This window comes from Podarcis liolepis (assembly GCF_965112155.1).
Source record: "Podarcis liolepis genome assembly, chromosome: 4".
NCBI lineage: Eukaryota > Metazoa > Chordata > Lepidosauria > Squamata > Lacertidae > Podarcis > Podarcis liolepis.
In genome coordinates, this window is record NC_139558.1 from 87,652,000 (window position 1) to 87,670,364 (window position 18,365).

Here is an 18,365-nt window from a genome sequence, read left to right on the forward strand (position 1 = left end):
ATTTATTTCCAAAGCGCCTAAAAGTTTCTAGGCACTGTACACATATTAAAGGAGACAGTAGCTTACAAAATATGGAAAGGAAAGGGAAAGGAACATTCAAAGCAGCTCACAAAATATTGAAGAACATATAATATTGGAAATTGGCTTACATACCCAAACACATATGCATACAGACACGCACCAGTAAGGAGACAGAATATAACCAGCAGGAGAAAATACAGCAGACAAAAGCTAACCTTATTTTCCAAAAGCCCACTAAACCTACAGTGTTTTACATGGCACCTGAAAGACTAGGAATGGGCCTCTCATGGGAAGCAGTTCTAAAGCCTGGGTGCAATGACTGAAAAGGCCCCGTCCCATGTAACTATCCCTTAACCTCCACAGTTTTATTTTTTTAAAATGTTTTATTAATAGAATTTCAGCTACAGAAAATAAATGAATGAAAAACAAAAGAGAAAGATAGTGCAAAGATACAATAACAAAAAATAATTATATAATTATATATAATTATTATATAGATATATAAATAGTATTATTGTCCTAATACATATATGATTATTGATAACCTACTATATTCTGTATAAACTTGTTCCAAATGTCAATATATTTGTCAAAACAAAGCCTGTGTCTATAAGTTGTCCGTTCACATGTTGCAAGTATTGTCATCTCATCGATCCATTGATTAAAGGGGATCATATCTTTATTCTTCCCTAACCTCCAAAGTTGAGCATTTATTTTTAAATGCGGAAATCAAGATCAAGGGACCTTTTCAGTGGGATCACACTCAAGCATGGTGATACAACCAAATAATTTCTGAAATCCAGTGAAAGATACATCTTTCCCTTGGCAGTCCATGGTGCTAGGAACACACCACACATTTAAAGCATTCTTATACCACTTTAGCAGTCATGGCTTTCGCTAAAGAACCCTGACAGCTGTGCTTTGCTAAAGGTCTTAGAAATTGCAGCTCTGTTGGGAGTGTGTGTGTGTCTCCTAACAATCTCTCTGCACCCTTAACAAACTACAGTTCCCAGAAGTCTTTGGGGGGAAGTCATGGCATCACAGTGCATTAAGTATGCTGTGGGTAATTAGTTGGTGTTCTGAATTAGGTTTAAAGGGAATTGTACCTGTTGGTTGTTTTTTTTTAAACATTCCTATTTATTATTGTTGTATCTGACTACTTTTACCTCGTACAGGCACCATTATCCCACTTTTGGGGAGATGGATGTGTTTATGACAGCGCCAGTCCATCAGCCTTTTCCTTTCATGATGCTGGTCTGTAAGAAGACTGTGCATTGATTCCAATTTCATCCACAGGGCAATTTGGCTCTGAAGAAGCTACTCATAATTATCTAGACAACATTTCCTCAGAGAACGAGGCTTACAGCCCAATTATGCAGCAGCTCGCAGATTCAAGCAGTCGCTTCCAGTGCCAGGGCATAGAGGCAATCTGCAGCTGCTAGCAATTTTTCAGGGTGAACAGAGCAAAGGTGTGAATCTCTGCTTGCCCCCCCCCCCTGCAGCTAAAGCTGTCTCAAAGGACTTGGAAGCACAGGTAATGTGCTGGACTTGGGACAAATCGACATAATAAAAATGCCTACGATAAACAAAACACGGCATGTGATATATATGCATTGCCCTTGCCACGCCACTTGTTATAACCCTAGCCGTTGAAAGCCAGCCTTATGAAAAGGTAGAGCTTTGTGAAATACACAGGGTTGGATCCAGACTAAGGGGGAACTCCTGTGGCAAGACTTTCTGGGATGAAAAGCTTAGGATACATTGGATTTGTGGCTCAGCTGGTGTAAGCTGCTCATCTCAGTTCAGCTGGTGCTCAGTCAGCTGACCTGAGAGTGGTGTAAGTCCCTGAGATGTGGCATGATGGGGGTGGAACCAGATAGGGAGGACTCTGGTTGGCTCCTCAGCCTATTCAGCTTAGTCACATGACCTGGCAACCCAGCATAGAACACTGTTTTAAAAGCTTGTGTAGCCTTGCCAGGTTTCGGCAAACCAGCCGCCGCCGCCGCCCTGCTACTAAGAGCCAACACACCAATGAGGCACAATAAGGCCTCCGCTCAGGCAGCAGAAGACCCTGAGGCAATGCCTCCTGAGTGTTATGCCTGCTGTGATGATGTTGTTTGGAAAGCATTGGTGCCGATTTCAGCTTGGACGGTGCCAATTTCCAGCAACACCTCACTGAAACTGTGCCAGATCTTGTGGAGCACATGAGAGCTCGTGCAATTTGGGTGGGATCTTGCTGGAAATTGGTGCAATCTCACCCAAAATGGTTGCCAATGCTAGCACCGCTTCTGTGGGGCAGGCACCTCAGGCAGCACTTCCAGCGTGGTGTAGTGGTTAAGAGCGGTGGACTCATAATCTGGGGAACCGGGTTCGCGTCTCCACTCCTCCACATGCAGCTGCTGGGTGACCTTGGGCCAGTCACACTTCTTTGAAGTCTCTCAGCCCCACTCACCTCACAGAGTGTTTGTTGTGGGGGAGGAAGGGAAAGGAGAATGTTAGCCGCTTTGAGACTCCTTCGGGTAGTGATAAAGCGGGATATCAAATCCAAACTCTCCTCTTCTTCTTCTTCTTCTTCTTCTTCTTCTTCTTCTTCTTCTTCTTCTTCTTCTTCTTCTTCCCGTTTTGCCTCAAGTGGCAAAATGGAACATGCAGCCGCTATTGCTACTGAATAGGGTTTGGATCTGGTGTAGCATTACGCTGGCCCAACTTAACCAGATTGATATACACAAGTTTCTTAGGCATAGGATTGGGTCCCACTGACACCAATCGGACATGGTTTTGTCATGCCGAATGAAGTGCTGAAACCTGCCCTGCAGTTTTGTGAATATTTTCTTCCCCCAGTTTTCAGTCTCATTCCCAGGGCAATTTAGAATTTCTTCATAATTCGGTGGCTACAGGGTTGAGCTGACCTTATGATTCCCCCTGCACTCAACATTTCTCCAGCACTCTTGCAACCTTCCTGGTATGACAAAGGCCCCCTATGAGAAGTTACCTCATAGTGTCTTACCCTCAGCTTTAAAGTTAGGGTAGCTGGGAAGGCTGGCGACTGAGCACCCGAGACCAATGCACTGACTTACTTCATTTTTTTAAGGTAAGTTCTTCCTTTTGCCTTACATTTCCCTCCCACATTTATTTCTATAACAGTAATAAGACTCTGCTTTAAGAAATAACAACAAACAGGTGAGAGGCACCATCCCTGCCTTTCTGTGCTTACAAGGAAGCCCAGTTGGAGATATTATGAGCTTTCCAGGAAGTATGTGCACCCAGGAAGGCTGCAGAGCACTGGAGAGAGATTATTTGCAGAATGAAAGGACAGATCCTCACAAAGCCCCTCAGGCATCTTGATAGCCAGGGAAGCAAAACAAAAGCCCCACACATCCTACCATGACAATGTCGCTTTAAATTTTCTCTCCCCTTTGATAACTCTCAGAAGCAGTTCATTTTCTCATTAACTGAGAGAAAATGGTAAAAAAAAAAAAAAATGCTGAAGAAATTTTCAGTGCTGCCTTAGTCACAATTCACTTTTCAAAACTGGATTTTAATAGTATTGATGTTCAACTTAAACATCCTTTGAGTCTGGCAAGTTTCCAGTGGAAAAGCGTGACAGTGGCAGCTGGTAGCTTCAATAGCTTTTTGAAAAAGACACAGATTCATGGTCAGGGAGCCAATTCCTATATTGTAGGAATGTGATTGCTAAAGGGAGCCTCCACACAGCATTCCTCAAGCTGCCACATGATGGAGACAAGCAAAAGGGGGAGAGCTGTATTTCCTACATTTTTTTCTTATGATCACCCAGGGCTGGCCACTGTCAGGTTAAAGAATGCTGGACTAGACAGATCAGCAAGACACTTTATGTTTCTATAGATTACAATGTTTTTTGTGGGAGTACATAGAAAACTGTGTTGTACCAATCACAACATGGGTCCATCTGTACTGTCAACACGGACTGGGACTGGCACTCCAAGGTTTCAGACAGGAGTCTTTCCCAGTCCAACCTAGAGATGCTCTGGACTGATCTTCTCTGCAAAGCATGCTCTCTACCACTGAGCTATGGCCAATCTCCAGGTAGGGGAATCAATAAGGCACCAGTAATGCCAAACCACAGAACCTAGGGCTTGCCGATCAGAAGGTCGATGGTTCGAATCCCCGTGACGGAGTGAGATCCCGTTGTTTGGTCCCAGCTCCTGCCTACCTAGCAGTTCGAAAGCACGTCAAAGTGCAAGTAGATAAATAGGTACCGCTGCGGTGGGAAGGTAAATGGCATTTCCGTGCGCTGCTCTGGTTCACCAGAAGTGGCTTAGTCATACTGGCCACATGACCAGTGGCAGCTGTACGCCGCTCCCTCAGCCAGTAAAGCGAGATGAGTGCCGCAACCCCAGAGTCGTCCATAACGATCAGGGGTCCTTTTACCTTTACTAATGCTAAAAAGCACACTTATCCAGTTGAGAGAACCAGTTATTGTATTACCAACCATCTCTGGTGTTTAGACCTGAAGAGATGGCAGCTCTTTGTAGTTCTGCCACCTTCAGAAGAGTGAAAAATGACAGCCCACGGGGACAGTTTTCTCTGTGGCAGCTCCTAAATACTGAACCATGGAAAACAGTAACCAGAAAAGGTTGGTCTCTGTTGGTAACCAGGCCTCTGTTGGTCCAGAGCAAAGGACTATCTAGCATGGACTCTCTGAGTGTCCCTAGTTTCCAGGGACAGTACCGGATTTATGCAACCCCCGAGCCAAGGAGATGAGTAACTATACAACTGTTAGAAGACACCTGAAGGCAGCCATTTACAGTGATACCTCCAGTTGTGAATGGGATCCGTTCTGGAGGTCCAGCTGGATCCTGAGGTTTCCACAACCCAAGGATCACTGTTCTGTGCATGCACGTGGCGGTAGACTGCTTCTGTGCATGTGTGTGTGGTGAAACCTGGTCCGATACTTCTGAGTTTGCCACTTTCGTAACGTGAAGTTTACTTAACCAGAGGGTTACGTAAGCCGAGGTGCTACTGTATAGGGGAATTTTTTAATGTTTAATGTTTCATTATGTTTTTATATATGATGGAAGCCATCTAGAGTGGCTGGGACAACCCGGTCGGATGGGTGAAATATAATAATAATAGTAATAAAAGTAATAATAATAATAATAATAATAATAATAATAATAATAATAATAAGTAGGTAAAGGTAAAGGGGACCCCTGACCATCAGAGTCCAGTCGTGGCCGACTCTGGGGTTGCGGCGCTCATCTTGCTTTACTGGCCGAGGGAGCCGGCGTACAGCTCATGTGCCCAGCATGTGGCCAGCATGACTAAGCCACTTCTGGCGAACGAGAGCAGCGCATGGAAACACCGTTTACCTTCCCGCTGGAGCGGTACCTATTTATCTACTTGCACTTTGAGGTGCTTTCGAACTGCTAGGTTGGCAGGAGCAGGGACCGAGCAATGGGAGGAAGCTCACCCCGTCACAGGGATTCGAACCGCCAACCTTCTGATTGGCAAGTCCTAGGCCACAGCGCCACCCGCCTCCCTAATAATAATAAATAGGATGTCCCTATTTTTATCAGAGAAATGTTGGAGGGTATTCTAGTCTGGCATTATATTTCCCACCATAATTTTATCCTCATATCCTCGTACTCTGCCTTGCTATATCTTCACAAAAGTGCGGATTATAAATTTGCTAATAAATAAATAAATAAATTTAAAATAAAGACGCAAAATCCACTAAAAAAACAACAAAACCCAAACAAATCTCCACCCAGCTGCATTTCTCAATGGGGAAAAGTACAAAGTTAGAGGATGCTAAATGACCAGTCTGCATTAGCCTCAGAAGCAATGCTGGCAGTTCTTTGCTGAAAACCCAGGGCCACATCACCGATAGCTCTGACTGCCATTCAAGGATGCCTTTGAAAGCGGACAATTGCTAGCAATATACCCCTCAGTACAAAACACAGCAGACCTGCGGTTGTTCCAAGTAGGTCACAGGGGACTTATCTCTCCTGTCACTTTTGTTAACAAAACATGGCAGCAAACAATTGCAAAAGAAACAGGGCAGCCAACCGCCCCGGAAAAAAATTATATATTGCAAAAATAAAATAAAAATGCTGCCGATCGGAAAAGCCTCTGAAGTCTCGAAAACCTGCTCTGTGGATTCTATACTTTACTTAGCATAATGGGTAATCCAGCCCTGTCTGAATAACTTCCTCTCCTTTTGTTACTGCTGTATGATAACTATTAAAAAATGGACAGAGCTTTCACCGCATCCTCCTTTTAGCCGGCCACAGGGTTAGGGAAGCAAAAGCAAAACCCATCACAGTTTGTATTTTATATTAATACCTCAAATCCCTGAGGTCTTCCCAGGCTTTCTTTGCTATGTCTCCACGCAACGAGAATCTCTGAAACAGACAATCCTGTAGCCTGGACATCAGTTGGAGCAGCGCTGGGTTCTGTAGGTAAGGGGGGGGGGGAATGAAATAGTGAACTTCGTCTGGAACAGCTTGCATCTATCAAAATAGCAGAGCCAAATTTGTCATATACTTTCCCTTTAGCCTCTCTTATTGCTGGGGATAAAATTTCACAGTTGTCCTGAGCATCAGCAAAAGCGACACAATGAAAACTGTTATTTCTATTGCTTTCCTTTATGTCACATCCGTTCATATCCCTATTACCGACAGGCCCAGAGAGATGGGCTATTGAGAACTCCGATGCCTACGCCACAGCCCACTGAATGTTTTGTGACAAACTAGCACAATCCTAAGCGTTTATGATCGACGTGGTGCGTGGGAAGAGAGGGTTGATTATTACTGTGGTTGCTTTTATTATTAAAGCATTTATAGCCAACTTTTCAAAACATGCACTGAAGGAGGCCTACAGTAAAATAGTTGTGATGCAGTCACAATATGACACCTGGCTAACACATCAAACCAAAGTTCCTATGTTTTCATAGCATGAAACAAGAAATGTTATGGAGTCAGAGAAATATTATGCTTCGATGTTTTCCACCCAATATGATGGTCTGTGCAGTAAGTGTGCCTTGTTTTCTGTTTTATGCAATTCAAAGATTTGTGCATTGAAAGCCATTTCCTGGATTTTATATCATTGAAGCAATTACCTTGTTGTCAGGGAAGATTGCGGCAGGACAAATAATTTGCAAGCTCCCCAAAATGGTGGGCGGCAGTTTTCTATAAATGTGGAAATTATTTCCCTTTCACAGAACTGTGTTGCTCCAAATGGAAAGTGAGGAGACCAAAATATAAATAGCTTTTCCCCATATGGGAACAGAAATCAAGTCTTTTTGCTTAATACGAGAAACAAATGCTTGCTTTTTTGTTGCATTGCACGCCGTTATTCACTGGGCTTTCACCAACGCTAGACACTAAAATGCAAATTTGCAGGAAAAGGTTGGGAATGCACAATCTATGAATAAGCTCTGGTATAATTTTCTGAAAGTTTATGGAGATGGAATGGTAGCTTTTATTGATTTGGACTGGAAAAAGAGACCATCAAATCTGCTGTGAGATGAAATAGCCCATAACTCAGTACATTGCTGAATGTTTTTTGACTAACACTAAGAATAAGATTGATAGGTCCATTAGGTTTGCCTATAATTGTTGCCAGTGTTATGATCATAACCTTTTATTAATATTCCAGCATCAACTTCCAACTATAAATGCCTTTGTAGAACTGTGCAGATGAAAGGTCCAATATCTATAAAAGTTCTTTTCATAATATTTAAGATATTATGCACAGGGTCTCAGCTACACTGTTTTCTCATTTGCAAAGGCCATCATCTGGACTTCCATGTTTAGTTTTTACCATAGATAGTCGTTGTATCTAAAACTAATGGGAGAGCTTCATTCATTAAGTGAAAATGAGCCTTGGAAAGGTAATCAGTGGGTATCTCTTTACTTAAAAAATTGTGTCTGTTTTATACTAGTTTGCCATGGGAAGCCCATGTTGTGAATACTCCTAAGTATCCACAGGAACATAAAACAAGCCTGCTGGAACAAGCAAATGGCAGCTGGTTACTCCTGCCATAGCCTAATTATTATCAGCTTGCAGTGATAAGGAGGGAGGCTTTGCCACTGGTACCTCTGACGTTATAGAAGTCACTTCCTGCTGAAATATGAGAGGACCCATCTTCATTGGCATTCCGCTGGCTTTTGAAGAGACGCCTGTTTACACAGACTTTCTCTTGATCTCTTGAGTGGAGTCTTCTGTTTAATTACTGTTCTGTTCTAATGAGATTGTTTTATTACATATTTTAATCTTTAAATGGGATTTTTTTAATTGTGTATTTTAATTACGGACACTTATAATCCGTTTGTGATCAGTTTTTATACTTGTAAACTGCTTAGAAGCCTATTTGGGCATTCAGCAGCGTATTAATTAATTACAGACATCTGATTTTTAAAAAATGGGAGTGGAAGATTGGGTTCACCAACTCACCTCCCTCTGCAGAGCAAATGACTACAATAGGACTGAATGGCCCATCTCCTTTGTTGTTGTAAGCGCCAACTTTCACTTCGAATGGAGTCAGTGGAGGCACACTCTCGTCTCTGTAGATGAACTTGGACGCATCGGAAGAGGTTACCATTTTTTCCTTCCAGCCTCTTGTCCCATTGGGCCGGAAGGCTACTATGTACCCAAAGCTTTCTCCATTCTGGAACTCTTCAGAAACTGGCTAAAGAAAGATGAGTTTGGTTATTCCTCTGGTTTGAAGTGGAAGATAATCTGCCCAAAGCTATTTCTTGGATAATATTGCTACCATGACTACTACCGTGATTAATTTTTACCTGCCCTTCACTCTGAGATCCCAGGGCAGGCTATCATAATTTAAACACAATGTTAAAAACAGATTAGGACAACTTAAAAAGGTAAAGGTAAAGGACCCCTGATAAGTCCAGACAACTCTGGGGTTGTGGTGCTCATCTCGCTTTACGGGCCGAGGGCATTTGTCCACACACAGTTTTTCCGGGTGATGTGGCCAGCATGACTAATCCACTTCTAGCAAAACCAGAGCAGCGCACAGAAATGCTGTTTACCTTCCTGCCAGAGTGGTACCTATTTATCTACTTGCACTGGCATGCTTTCAGACTACTCGGTTGGCAGGAGCTGGGACCAAGCAACAGGAGCTCACCCCGTCACGGGGTTTTGAACCGCCAACCTTCTGATCAGCAAGCCCAAGAGGCTCAGTGGTTTAGACCACAGCTCCACCTGTATAAATAAGGTGGATCCTAAAAATATGCATCTCGAGCAAAGAGGGGTGTCTGCAGCCTTCAAAGCGACACAATATTGGAAGGGAAAGGTTAAGGGATGGCATTTGGGACACTGCTAGCATGATGAAGCTCACTCAGCTAGTTGAGACAAGCAGCCCAGTACTCAGAAAGTCCCACTGAGTTCAGTGGGACTTATTCATAAGGGTTAATAAGATGGCAAGCTTTTGAGAAGGAACAGGAAAAGATGGAACTTTATAATGCACTAGGATGCCAAATTTTCAGGCAATGTACGCCTGTATAATATACTTTAATTGTTGGAAGATACTTTCTCCTTTATAATGTTAGCTTCATGTAAAACAACAACAACAACAACAAAGGGTTGGATCTGGACTTTTAGAGCAGTCGAAAAGTTGCACTGGGCTATGCAGGATTGGGATTGAGCAAAGTCCCCCTCCACAGAGCTGGCCCCCTTTTGGTTGTAATCCTGCTAGGTTTACTCATAGGTAAGTCCAAATGAATTCAATGGTGCTTACTCCCAGCTAAGAGGGGTTAGGTTTGCTGCTAAGTACAGCCATTGAACTGAATGGCATTTAAGTTGGCAATGACTTTCCATTGTGTTCAATGGAACTATTCAAAGCGTGATGAAGGGAACAATCCCTATGCACAAAAAGCTGGCGTAAGACACACTGGTGTAAGTTACATCTGGGTCAAGTTACATGAGATCCAAAGCCTGTCGAGAAACAAGGCTGCTGCTCTGCCTAAGCCTGGCAGAGGAAAACGTGACTCTAAAACTGTGTTCTATGCTAGGTCCCCAGGTCACATGACCAAGCTGAACAGATTTAGGAACCAGCCTAAGTTTCCCCTCGCTGGTCTTGGTCTAGCTGCACCCATAGCTGCTCATCCTGGTGGATCTTGCCATAGGATTGCCCCCTAAGTCTGGATCTAACCCAGAAACAAACATTTAAATCACCATATTCATAAATAAACAAATGAACAGAATACCCAAGCCAAACTTTCGATATAATTTGAAACTTAGGCCTCAAATTATGCTGTCTGCGGGGGAGAAAACTTCCAGTTATCGTTGTCCGCCGGTTAAATGGCGTTCTGGCATTTTTCTTTTAAATATAACGCAGTGAGAATTCTTGGAAGGACCACTGATTTTCATAATTCCTGGCATTATTTCCTGACATTTTGAAAATGAGATGCCTGAATATCACTCCGGTTAGGAGAGCCTACTGCTAGCAGGCAGCATCTCATTTCAAGGAAATCCTCAAAGTTTGCTGCTGCATTGCAGAGTTCAGTGCTGCTGGCATGAATTGCAAGGCTCCCAACCAAATGAAACATGGTGTTTTTAATTGGCACCAACGGGAGCCTTCTTCCCATTGTAAATAGTAGGCATTTCGGTGTGGATATGTGGAGAGATCCATTTCCAATCTATACGCCATGCTCTGGTAACTTCCAGACTGGATTATTGCAATGCGCTCTATGTAGGGCTGTCCTTGAAGGTGGCTCAAGTTGGTCCAAAATGCAGCAGACAGATTATTGGCTGGGGCAGGCACAGGCAAACTCAGGCCTCCAGATGTTTTGGGACTACAACTCCCATCATCCCTAGCGAACAGAACCAGTGGTCAGGGATGATGGGAGTTGTAGTCCCAAAACATCTGGAGGGCCAAGTTTGCCTATGCCTGGGCTGGGGTTCCATATAACAGTTCATTTCTGGGTTGAACAGTTCCGGGTTGACAGTTCATTTCCGGGTGAAATTTAAGGCGCTCGTGCTAGTATTTAAAGCTCTAAATAGTCCGTTTTATAATGTACCCGGCAGATGGAGAATCAGAACCATAGCTGTAGCTAGGTGATCTTGCGCCCCTGGCAGAACCGTCCAGATTGCGCCTCCTAGCCATGGACAAATTAGCTCTTCTTTCTGCCGCTCCTCCAACCCTCCACCCATTCAATTCAACCTCTATTTAAACCTTTTCTTATGAGGCAATACTCAATATTTTGATTACAGGTGTGTTTATGGACATATTTTTGGCCAATTTTGTGGGGGGGCCCTTGTCTGCATCCCTGGCGGGGGCCCACCTCACCACCCCCTAACTATGGCTCTGATCAGAAGTTTCTTCTTCTTCTTTATCTCTTTCTTATCTCTTTGTTCTCTCCTCCCTTTCCCCCCTCTCTTTCTCTCTTTCTTGTCTTTTCGATTCTGTTTATCCTCCATGAGTGCCATCTGATACAGAGGAACTCATCTTATTTTTTATTAATTTTTATGTTCATCTTAAAGATTGTAGGAAATGCAAGAGATTTAATTGGAAACGCAGGGGTCAGCAAAGTCCAAAGGCACACTTTTAAGATTAAACGGCAAAAATAGCACTATAATTTAAGGCAACTTGCTGCGATCTCTTCAGTATTTATTTACTTATTTAAAATATTTATAGGCCGTTTCCCCAAGCAAACCTCCCCCAAGGTGGCTTCCATGGTAAGAATGTCCAAAATACAGAAGCAATAGAAAATAGAAATGCAAAATGCACTAAAAGTTAAATGAGCCAGCAATAATAAAACACCCACCCAGGAAAGATAAAACCCAGTTTCCCTATTCATTGAGTTCATAGAGCAGTATAGCAAAAGAAATAGAGATCACACACAGGCCTCCTGAAACAGGCAAATCTTCAGATTATAGCGGATTAAGGATTATAGTGCGGTGATTTTCCAGAGGTTTATTAGTTTTCTTTGCAAATCTATAACCCGTACTTTCAAAAAACATAGCAAGGTTAAGTATGACATATAAGGATAGAATCGAGAAAAGAGACACAATAACATCCACAATACTTCAATAAATATCAACAAATGCTGACTGGTTAAAAGATAAATCATGTTGTAAAAGCCTGCACAAACAAACGAAGAAAAAAGTTTTCAAAAGACATTTGAAGGAAGGGAGGGATGGTTTCCATCAAACCTCTAGTGGCAGGGAGTTCCACAGGATGGGGTCTGCCACACTAAAGGCCCGGTCCCTCGTGAAGGCCAACCAAACCTCAGGGAGGGAGGAGAAAGAATCAGCATGTTCAGTGAAGCAGGATGGTTTAGTGAAGAGAGCTAGGTCCACACTCCTGCCTAGGAATGGGCGAATCTGTCAATTTCGGGTCTCATTTTTCCAATCTTAAATTCAGTTCTCCACATTTTGGAGCAATTTGCATTTATTTATTTATTTATTTTTAAAGATCCTCATGAAAATTCACCAGCATTTTCATCTGAATTTCTTCCAAAAAGCACATTTTTGCATGCAGTTTTGACGAATTCATACATTTTTTTTGCAAGCATTCCCCACCCCCATAGAATGTACTTTTTCCATTTTATTTTGACTAATACCTTCACCTTGGAGTTGTTGTTTTTTTGTACTTCTCCTAATACATGCATTTTCCCCAAAACTGGTAGGCGAGTTGCATTGCAATGTTCAGATAAAGGCGAATTCTGAAGGACAGCTGCGTTTGGGTTCCACTCGTTGTTTCAGAAAGTCGTGAATTTGATCCATTCAACTTTCAATGCAATGCAAACTGAACCAGATTTCTTCCTCATCCAGTTCTACTTTTGTAGAACCTCCTTGGAGGTTTTTAAGCAGAGGTCGGATGGTCATCTGTCCTGGATGCTTTAGCTGAGATTCCTGCATTGCAGGGGGTTGGACTAGATGACCCTAGGGCAGTGGGTCTCAACCTCTGGGTCCACAGATGTTGTTGGACTACAACTCCCATCATCCCTGAGCTCTGGCCTTGCTAGCTAGGGGTGATGGGAGTTGTAGTTCAACAACATCTGGGGGTCCACAAGTTGAGAAAGGCTGCTCTAGGGGGTCCCTCCCAGCTCTGTGATTACAGGCACTGCAGAAGCAATTGCAGCAGTGGGGTGAGGGAAGCTTGGTGGTGTTAACTTGTTGCTTAATATCAGATATGGATGCTAAGTTTGCTCCTTGGTTATCCCAGGTTGTGGCTTAAGTCTCGAATAATAAACCAGAATTAATTTGGGGGGTTCTGCTGGAATCTCCACAGGATCTCCACTTCCTCTTCATGTTAAATTGGGCGCCGCAGGGAGATTTTAACCGACATTTAAGACCTGATCTTCCGAGTGCCTCTCTTGACAGGCTTTGCTGTGGGGAAACCTCTGCGCAGATCTCTGTACCCTGCTCTCAAAGAAGTCAACATGAAATGAGGCCTTTAATCAAAAGAGCTCCTTACCTCCCATGCTATTACTAATTCATGCCTTCTTCCACTTCTGCCACTTACATTAGCAGGAGCTGTCTTTGGAACTGTGAACAAAAGAGAGAGAGAGAGGGGGAGAAGGGGGAAAATTGAGAACAAGCTAGTTTGTGAAGTCACCCCCCTTGTCAAGAAGATGATGCATCCTGAGCAAATCAGGTAAAGGAAAAAAAATCAAATAAAGGAAAATGCTGCTATCTGTGGTTGGATTCTATTTCCAGTAGAAACCCAATTATCCTGATGCACTGCGCCAGGAAGATTTTAGGCATCACCTGGAAGGACAGAGTCTCAAGCCTACATTCCCAGCATGTTTGCATGCCTTTCTCAGCGACGTCTATGCTGGCTTGGCCATGCCCACAGAATGGGAAATCAGTATAAAGTAAGCAGCACATAAGCGGCACGCAAAACACTAAAAAACCATTCTACATTCTAAATCTTATACTAATAATCTAAAAATTGAGAGAGCTATGTACAAGATTTACTACAGAAGCCACAAACAGAAAACTCAATTAAATTGTGTCCAAAAGGAAGATACAGTCTTTAAATGTTCCTTTAGCCAGCCTCCTGTAGATATCAACAAAGGTAAAGGTAAAGGGACCCCTGACCATTAGGTCCAGCCGTGGCCGACTCTGGGGTTGCGGCGCTCATCTCGCTTTATTGGCCAAGGGAGCCGGCGTACAGCTTCTGGGTCATGTGGCCAGCATGACTAAGCCGCTTCTGGCGAACCAGAGCAGCGCACGGAAACGCCGTTTACCTTCCCGCCGGAGTGGTACCTATTTATCTAATTGCACTTTGACATGCTTTCGAACTGCTAGGTTGGCAGGAGCTGGGACTGAGCAACGGGAGCTCACCCCGTCGCGGGATTCGAACCGCTGACCTTCTGATCGGCAAGTCCTAGGCTCTGTGGTTTAACCCACAGCGCCACCTGTGTCACAAATAAACAAAGGTAAGTTGGATCAAATGGAGTGTCAGTGATGTTACACGCAAGAGTTAGACAGGGTTCTGGCGTTTGTCACCTGTTTCGCTCATGAAGAGTCTCGGGCTTCTTCAGTAAATTCTCTCTCACGGTTTTGATATATTTATAAACATTCAAGTCCATATGTTACATTTCTTCTTAGATTAAGCTACAATATTTAATTTCTTCAGGAAATTCTCCCTCAAGATTTTGGTGTATTTACATACATTCAACTTCTTTCTTGACTTAAGCATTTATTCATTTACTAAGCCAGAATGGGAATGGGAAATGGCAGGATCCCCAAGGAGGTGTTCTATGGGGAACTGGCTTCAAGCACCAGGTGGGTTGACTGACCAACTCTGTGTTACAAAGATGTCTGCAGACATGGCATAAAGGCTGCCAACACCAACCCCGCCATGTGGGAACCCCTTGCAGACGACTGCAGTGCTTGGAGACAATGAGTCAGGTTGTGTATGTGCAGCAATGACCAGAGGAGGAATGACTGTTCGGAGGAATGCAGAGAGGAGAAACGCCATGGTGCACCTGTAGCAGCACAACCGGACACCTTCATCTTCCCCAGCTGCAACAAAACATGTCTCTCCCCTATCAGTCTCTACAGTCTCTGCTGCAGCCTGACTTCATTCCCAAAGGCGCACTCCTCCATTGTCTCCTGAGACTGATGGGATGCCCAAAAAACCAAAAAACCAACACCAGTTCCCAAGAGGTTAGAAGCATCAGGGGTGCAAGCTCTTACCTTGGTTTCAGTTCCGTTGGAATACAGGTCACTGGAGATTGCAGTGTCCTTTTGATATATACACACATATACATAACTTGACACATGCACACAGCTCCTCCTTCTAGAGCAGGCATAGGCAAACACGGGCCTCCAGATGTTATGAGACTACAATTCCCATCATCCCTGACCACTGTTCCTGTTAGCTAGGGATGTTGGGAGTTGTAGTCCCAAAACTTCTGGAGGGCCGAGTTTGCCTATGCCTCTTCTAGAGGCATCACTAGCTAGTTGTTTCTGTGGCAACACATTTGTAGTTGGCCAACACTTTAGCTATGTGAAAGGGAAGCTCAACTGACTTTTAATTTAACAAAGGGTTTGGCCACTTCAGCAGTTCCTTCTACTACAGACTATAGGCTTGGAGGGGACCTCAAAATATCATTGAAACCAACCCTCCCCCTTTCCTAAAATAATACTAGTAGTGCAAAACAAATGAACAATTAAGCAGAAAAAACACATAGAAGAATAAAAATACGATTCAATAATACCTATGTGAATTTTTTGCTTTAAGTCTCCGCTTCCCACCCCAAATTTCCTCTCTAGCCTGCTGATCTTTGTCGTTGCCATTTGGACAACATAAGAGTTATTCATTGAGTACAACTCCCATCATCCCTCAGTTCTGGCAGTACCAGCTAAAGCTGATAAGAACATAAGAAGAGCCTTATAGATCAGGCCAATGGACCATGTAATTCAGCATTGTAGCCCTACAGTGGCCAACCAGATGTCTGTGGGAAGCCCTACAGACATCTGGTTTTTGATGCCCAGCAATGGACATTCAGGGACAGACTGCCTCTGACAGCTTAGGTCAGGGGTCTGCAACCTTTAAGACAAAAAGAGCCAATTGGACCTGTTTCCGAAGGAAAAAAAAACTGGGAGCCGCAAAACTCGTCATTATAAAAATAACTTTTTTCTCACTTTTTTATTATTTCTTTGTTTGACCCCTCAGAATTACTCCTCCTCATAGAAATAAACGTTAAATTAACAAGTTACCTTTTTTGTGTGTGTGTGTTCTTCACTCCCCTTCAAAACAGTGACCAGTGTACATGCCCCCTTTCAATGCAGTGACCAGTGTACATGCCCCTTACAATGTGGCGGGCGGGAAGGTGACGTCAGGACGGTGCGTGACTAACGCCCGCACTGCCCCCATGCGACGTCACAGCCAGTACAGCGCCCGCCACAGTGGGGAGTGTCGGGGTGCACAATGCGCCTCCTCCCCTCGCTAGTATCCACCCCGGAGCCGCGGCAAAGGTGTAAAAGAGCCACATGCAGCTCTGGAGCCGCGGGTTGAAGACCCCTGGCTTAGGTAGTACATGGTGATAGTCCAGTAATACGTGGAGGGCCATAGATTCCTCATCCCTGGTTTATAGCACAAATGAACCAAGTCTTGGTTCAATTATAAGCTATCTCCTCCTGCATGAACCGATCCAACAATTACAACAATCTTCAGAGACCTCACTCAGAAAGACCCTATCTTCTGAGTTGAGGGACCTTCTCAGTGAAGGCACCTTCCCTCTGGAGTGTCCATCCTCTTCCCATTCACAACCAGCTTCTACTTTCAATGTCCTTTAGAAAAGAGCTGAAAATGCCACTCCCCCCAACTTTGAATGAAGTTTGCTATTGCAGCCTGCTCTGAATTTGCTGGTTCTGCCCTGTTTTAACTTACAGTACTGATTTATTTTATTTGCTAGTTTTGTAATAATAAAAATAAATATTTTTTTATTTATACCCCGCCCTTCCCGGTTCAGAAAACCGGGCTCAGGGTAGCTAACAACAAATTTAAAACACTTAATTGATGCAACAAAAAAACAGCATAAAATACAGTATAAAACGTGAATAACAATAAATTCAGAATTCAAAAATCAATTTAGGGGGGAAAACCATCCAATAAACATTAGATGATCACCAGGGCTAGCTGGCTAAATTAGTCCTATTTGGGCCAGTGAGGAGACCAGGGGAGAATTAGCTGTGGGATCCCAGAGTGGGTAATCTTCATAAAAAGGGAAGGGGGAGGGAAGAAAGAGGAATAAAAGATCAGGCTAAGTTCAAGTTTTCTTGAGAGTCCCATGGACTGCAAAAAGATCAAACCTATCCATTCTTAAGGAAATCAGTCCTGAGTGCTCACTAGAAGGACAGATTGTGAAGCTGAGGCTCCAATACTTGGCCACCTCATGAGAAGAGAAGACTTCCTGGAAAAGACCCTGATGTTGGGAAAGATTGAGGGCACAAGGAGAAGGGGACGACAGAGGATGAGATGGTTGGGGAGTGTTCTCGAAGCTACCAACATGAGTCTGACCAAACTGTGGGAGGCAGTGGAAGACAGGAGTGCCTGGTGTGCTCTGGTCCATGGGGTCACGAGGAGTCGGACACAACTAAACAACAAACAACAAGTTCAAGTTGAAAGCCAGGTGGAATAGCTCTGTCTTACAGGCCCTGCGGAAGGAAGTTAAATCCTGCAGGGCTCTGGTCTCATGGGACAGAGCATTCCACCAGGTCAGAGCCATCACTGAAAAGGCCCTGGTGGAGGATAATCTGACTTCCTTAGGGCCCGAGACCTCTAAACTATGATTATTCATGGACCTTAAGGTCCTCTGTGGGGCATACCAGGAGAGGCTTTCATTGTTATTCTTAGACAACTTGAGAACCCAAGCAATTGTGGGTCAGAGTTCATATCTTCTTCTTTTTTTAAGTAAATGAACAAAACGTTATAGGCTTGTTGGGTCAGCTTCAGGGACATCAGTTGCCCACCCCTAATTTATATAATGGCACAAAGCGATGGCATCCGAAGGCATAGCTGTGCCATGGTCTGTCTTTTGCTGTTGTCATTATCATGCCATTCCTTTACTAGTCCTTTGGTAGATAATGGAGCTGCGGTAACGCAATCTATTAAATCAGTTCTCGAAAGAATAGCCTCTCTCCTCAATGCCTGCAAGGCTTGTGCTTTATTTATTCATCTGTCATTGGGCTGATTTAGAGCCCCGACGCCCTTTGAAGCATCTGAGTTGATGGCCTTGTTTGTTACTCGGCCGGAGATGAGCACCTTTCCAGAGGATCGTTGGTAATAGCCTGGTAGGCTGAAGCCCTCCTTAAATGAGTAAATGTTAAAAGAATAAACCTGTCCAAAGAATGAATCTCTGTCTGCCCTGAACTGTAAA

The 18,365-nt window shown here is 43.7% G+C and overlaps 1 protein-coding gene across 1 annotated transcript in view; it reads right to left on the reverse strand.

Moving 5' to 3' along the window:
* Positions 1 to 18,365, reverse strand: part of CNTN5 (contactin 5) — a gene marked incomplete at its 5' end in the record, with an annotated part of 77,475 nt that overhangs the window by 11,513 nt on the left and 47,597 nt on the right. The window contains 3 exons of the mRNA XM_083500599.1: positions 6,349 to 6,458; positions 8,461 to 8,695; positions 13,448 to 13,518. Coding sequence (XP_083356725.1) covers positions 6,349 to 6,458; positions 8,461 to 8,695; positions 13,448 to 13,518 — 416 coding nt within the window. The remainder of the gene's footprint in view (positions 1 to 6,348; positions 6,459 to 8,460; positions 8,696 to 13,447; positions 13,519 to 18,365) is intronic.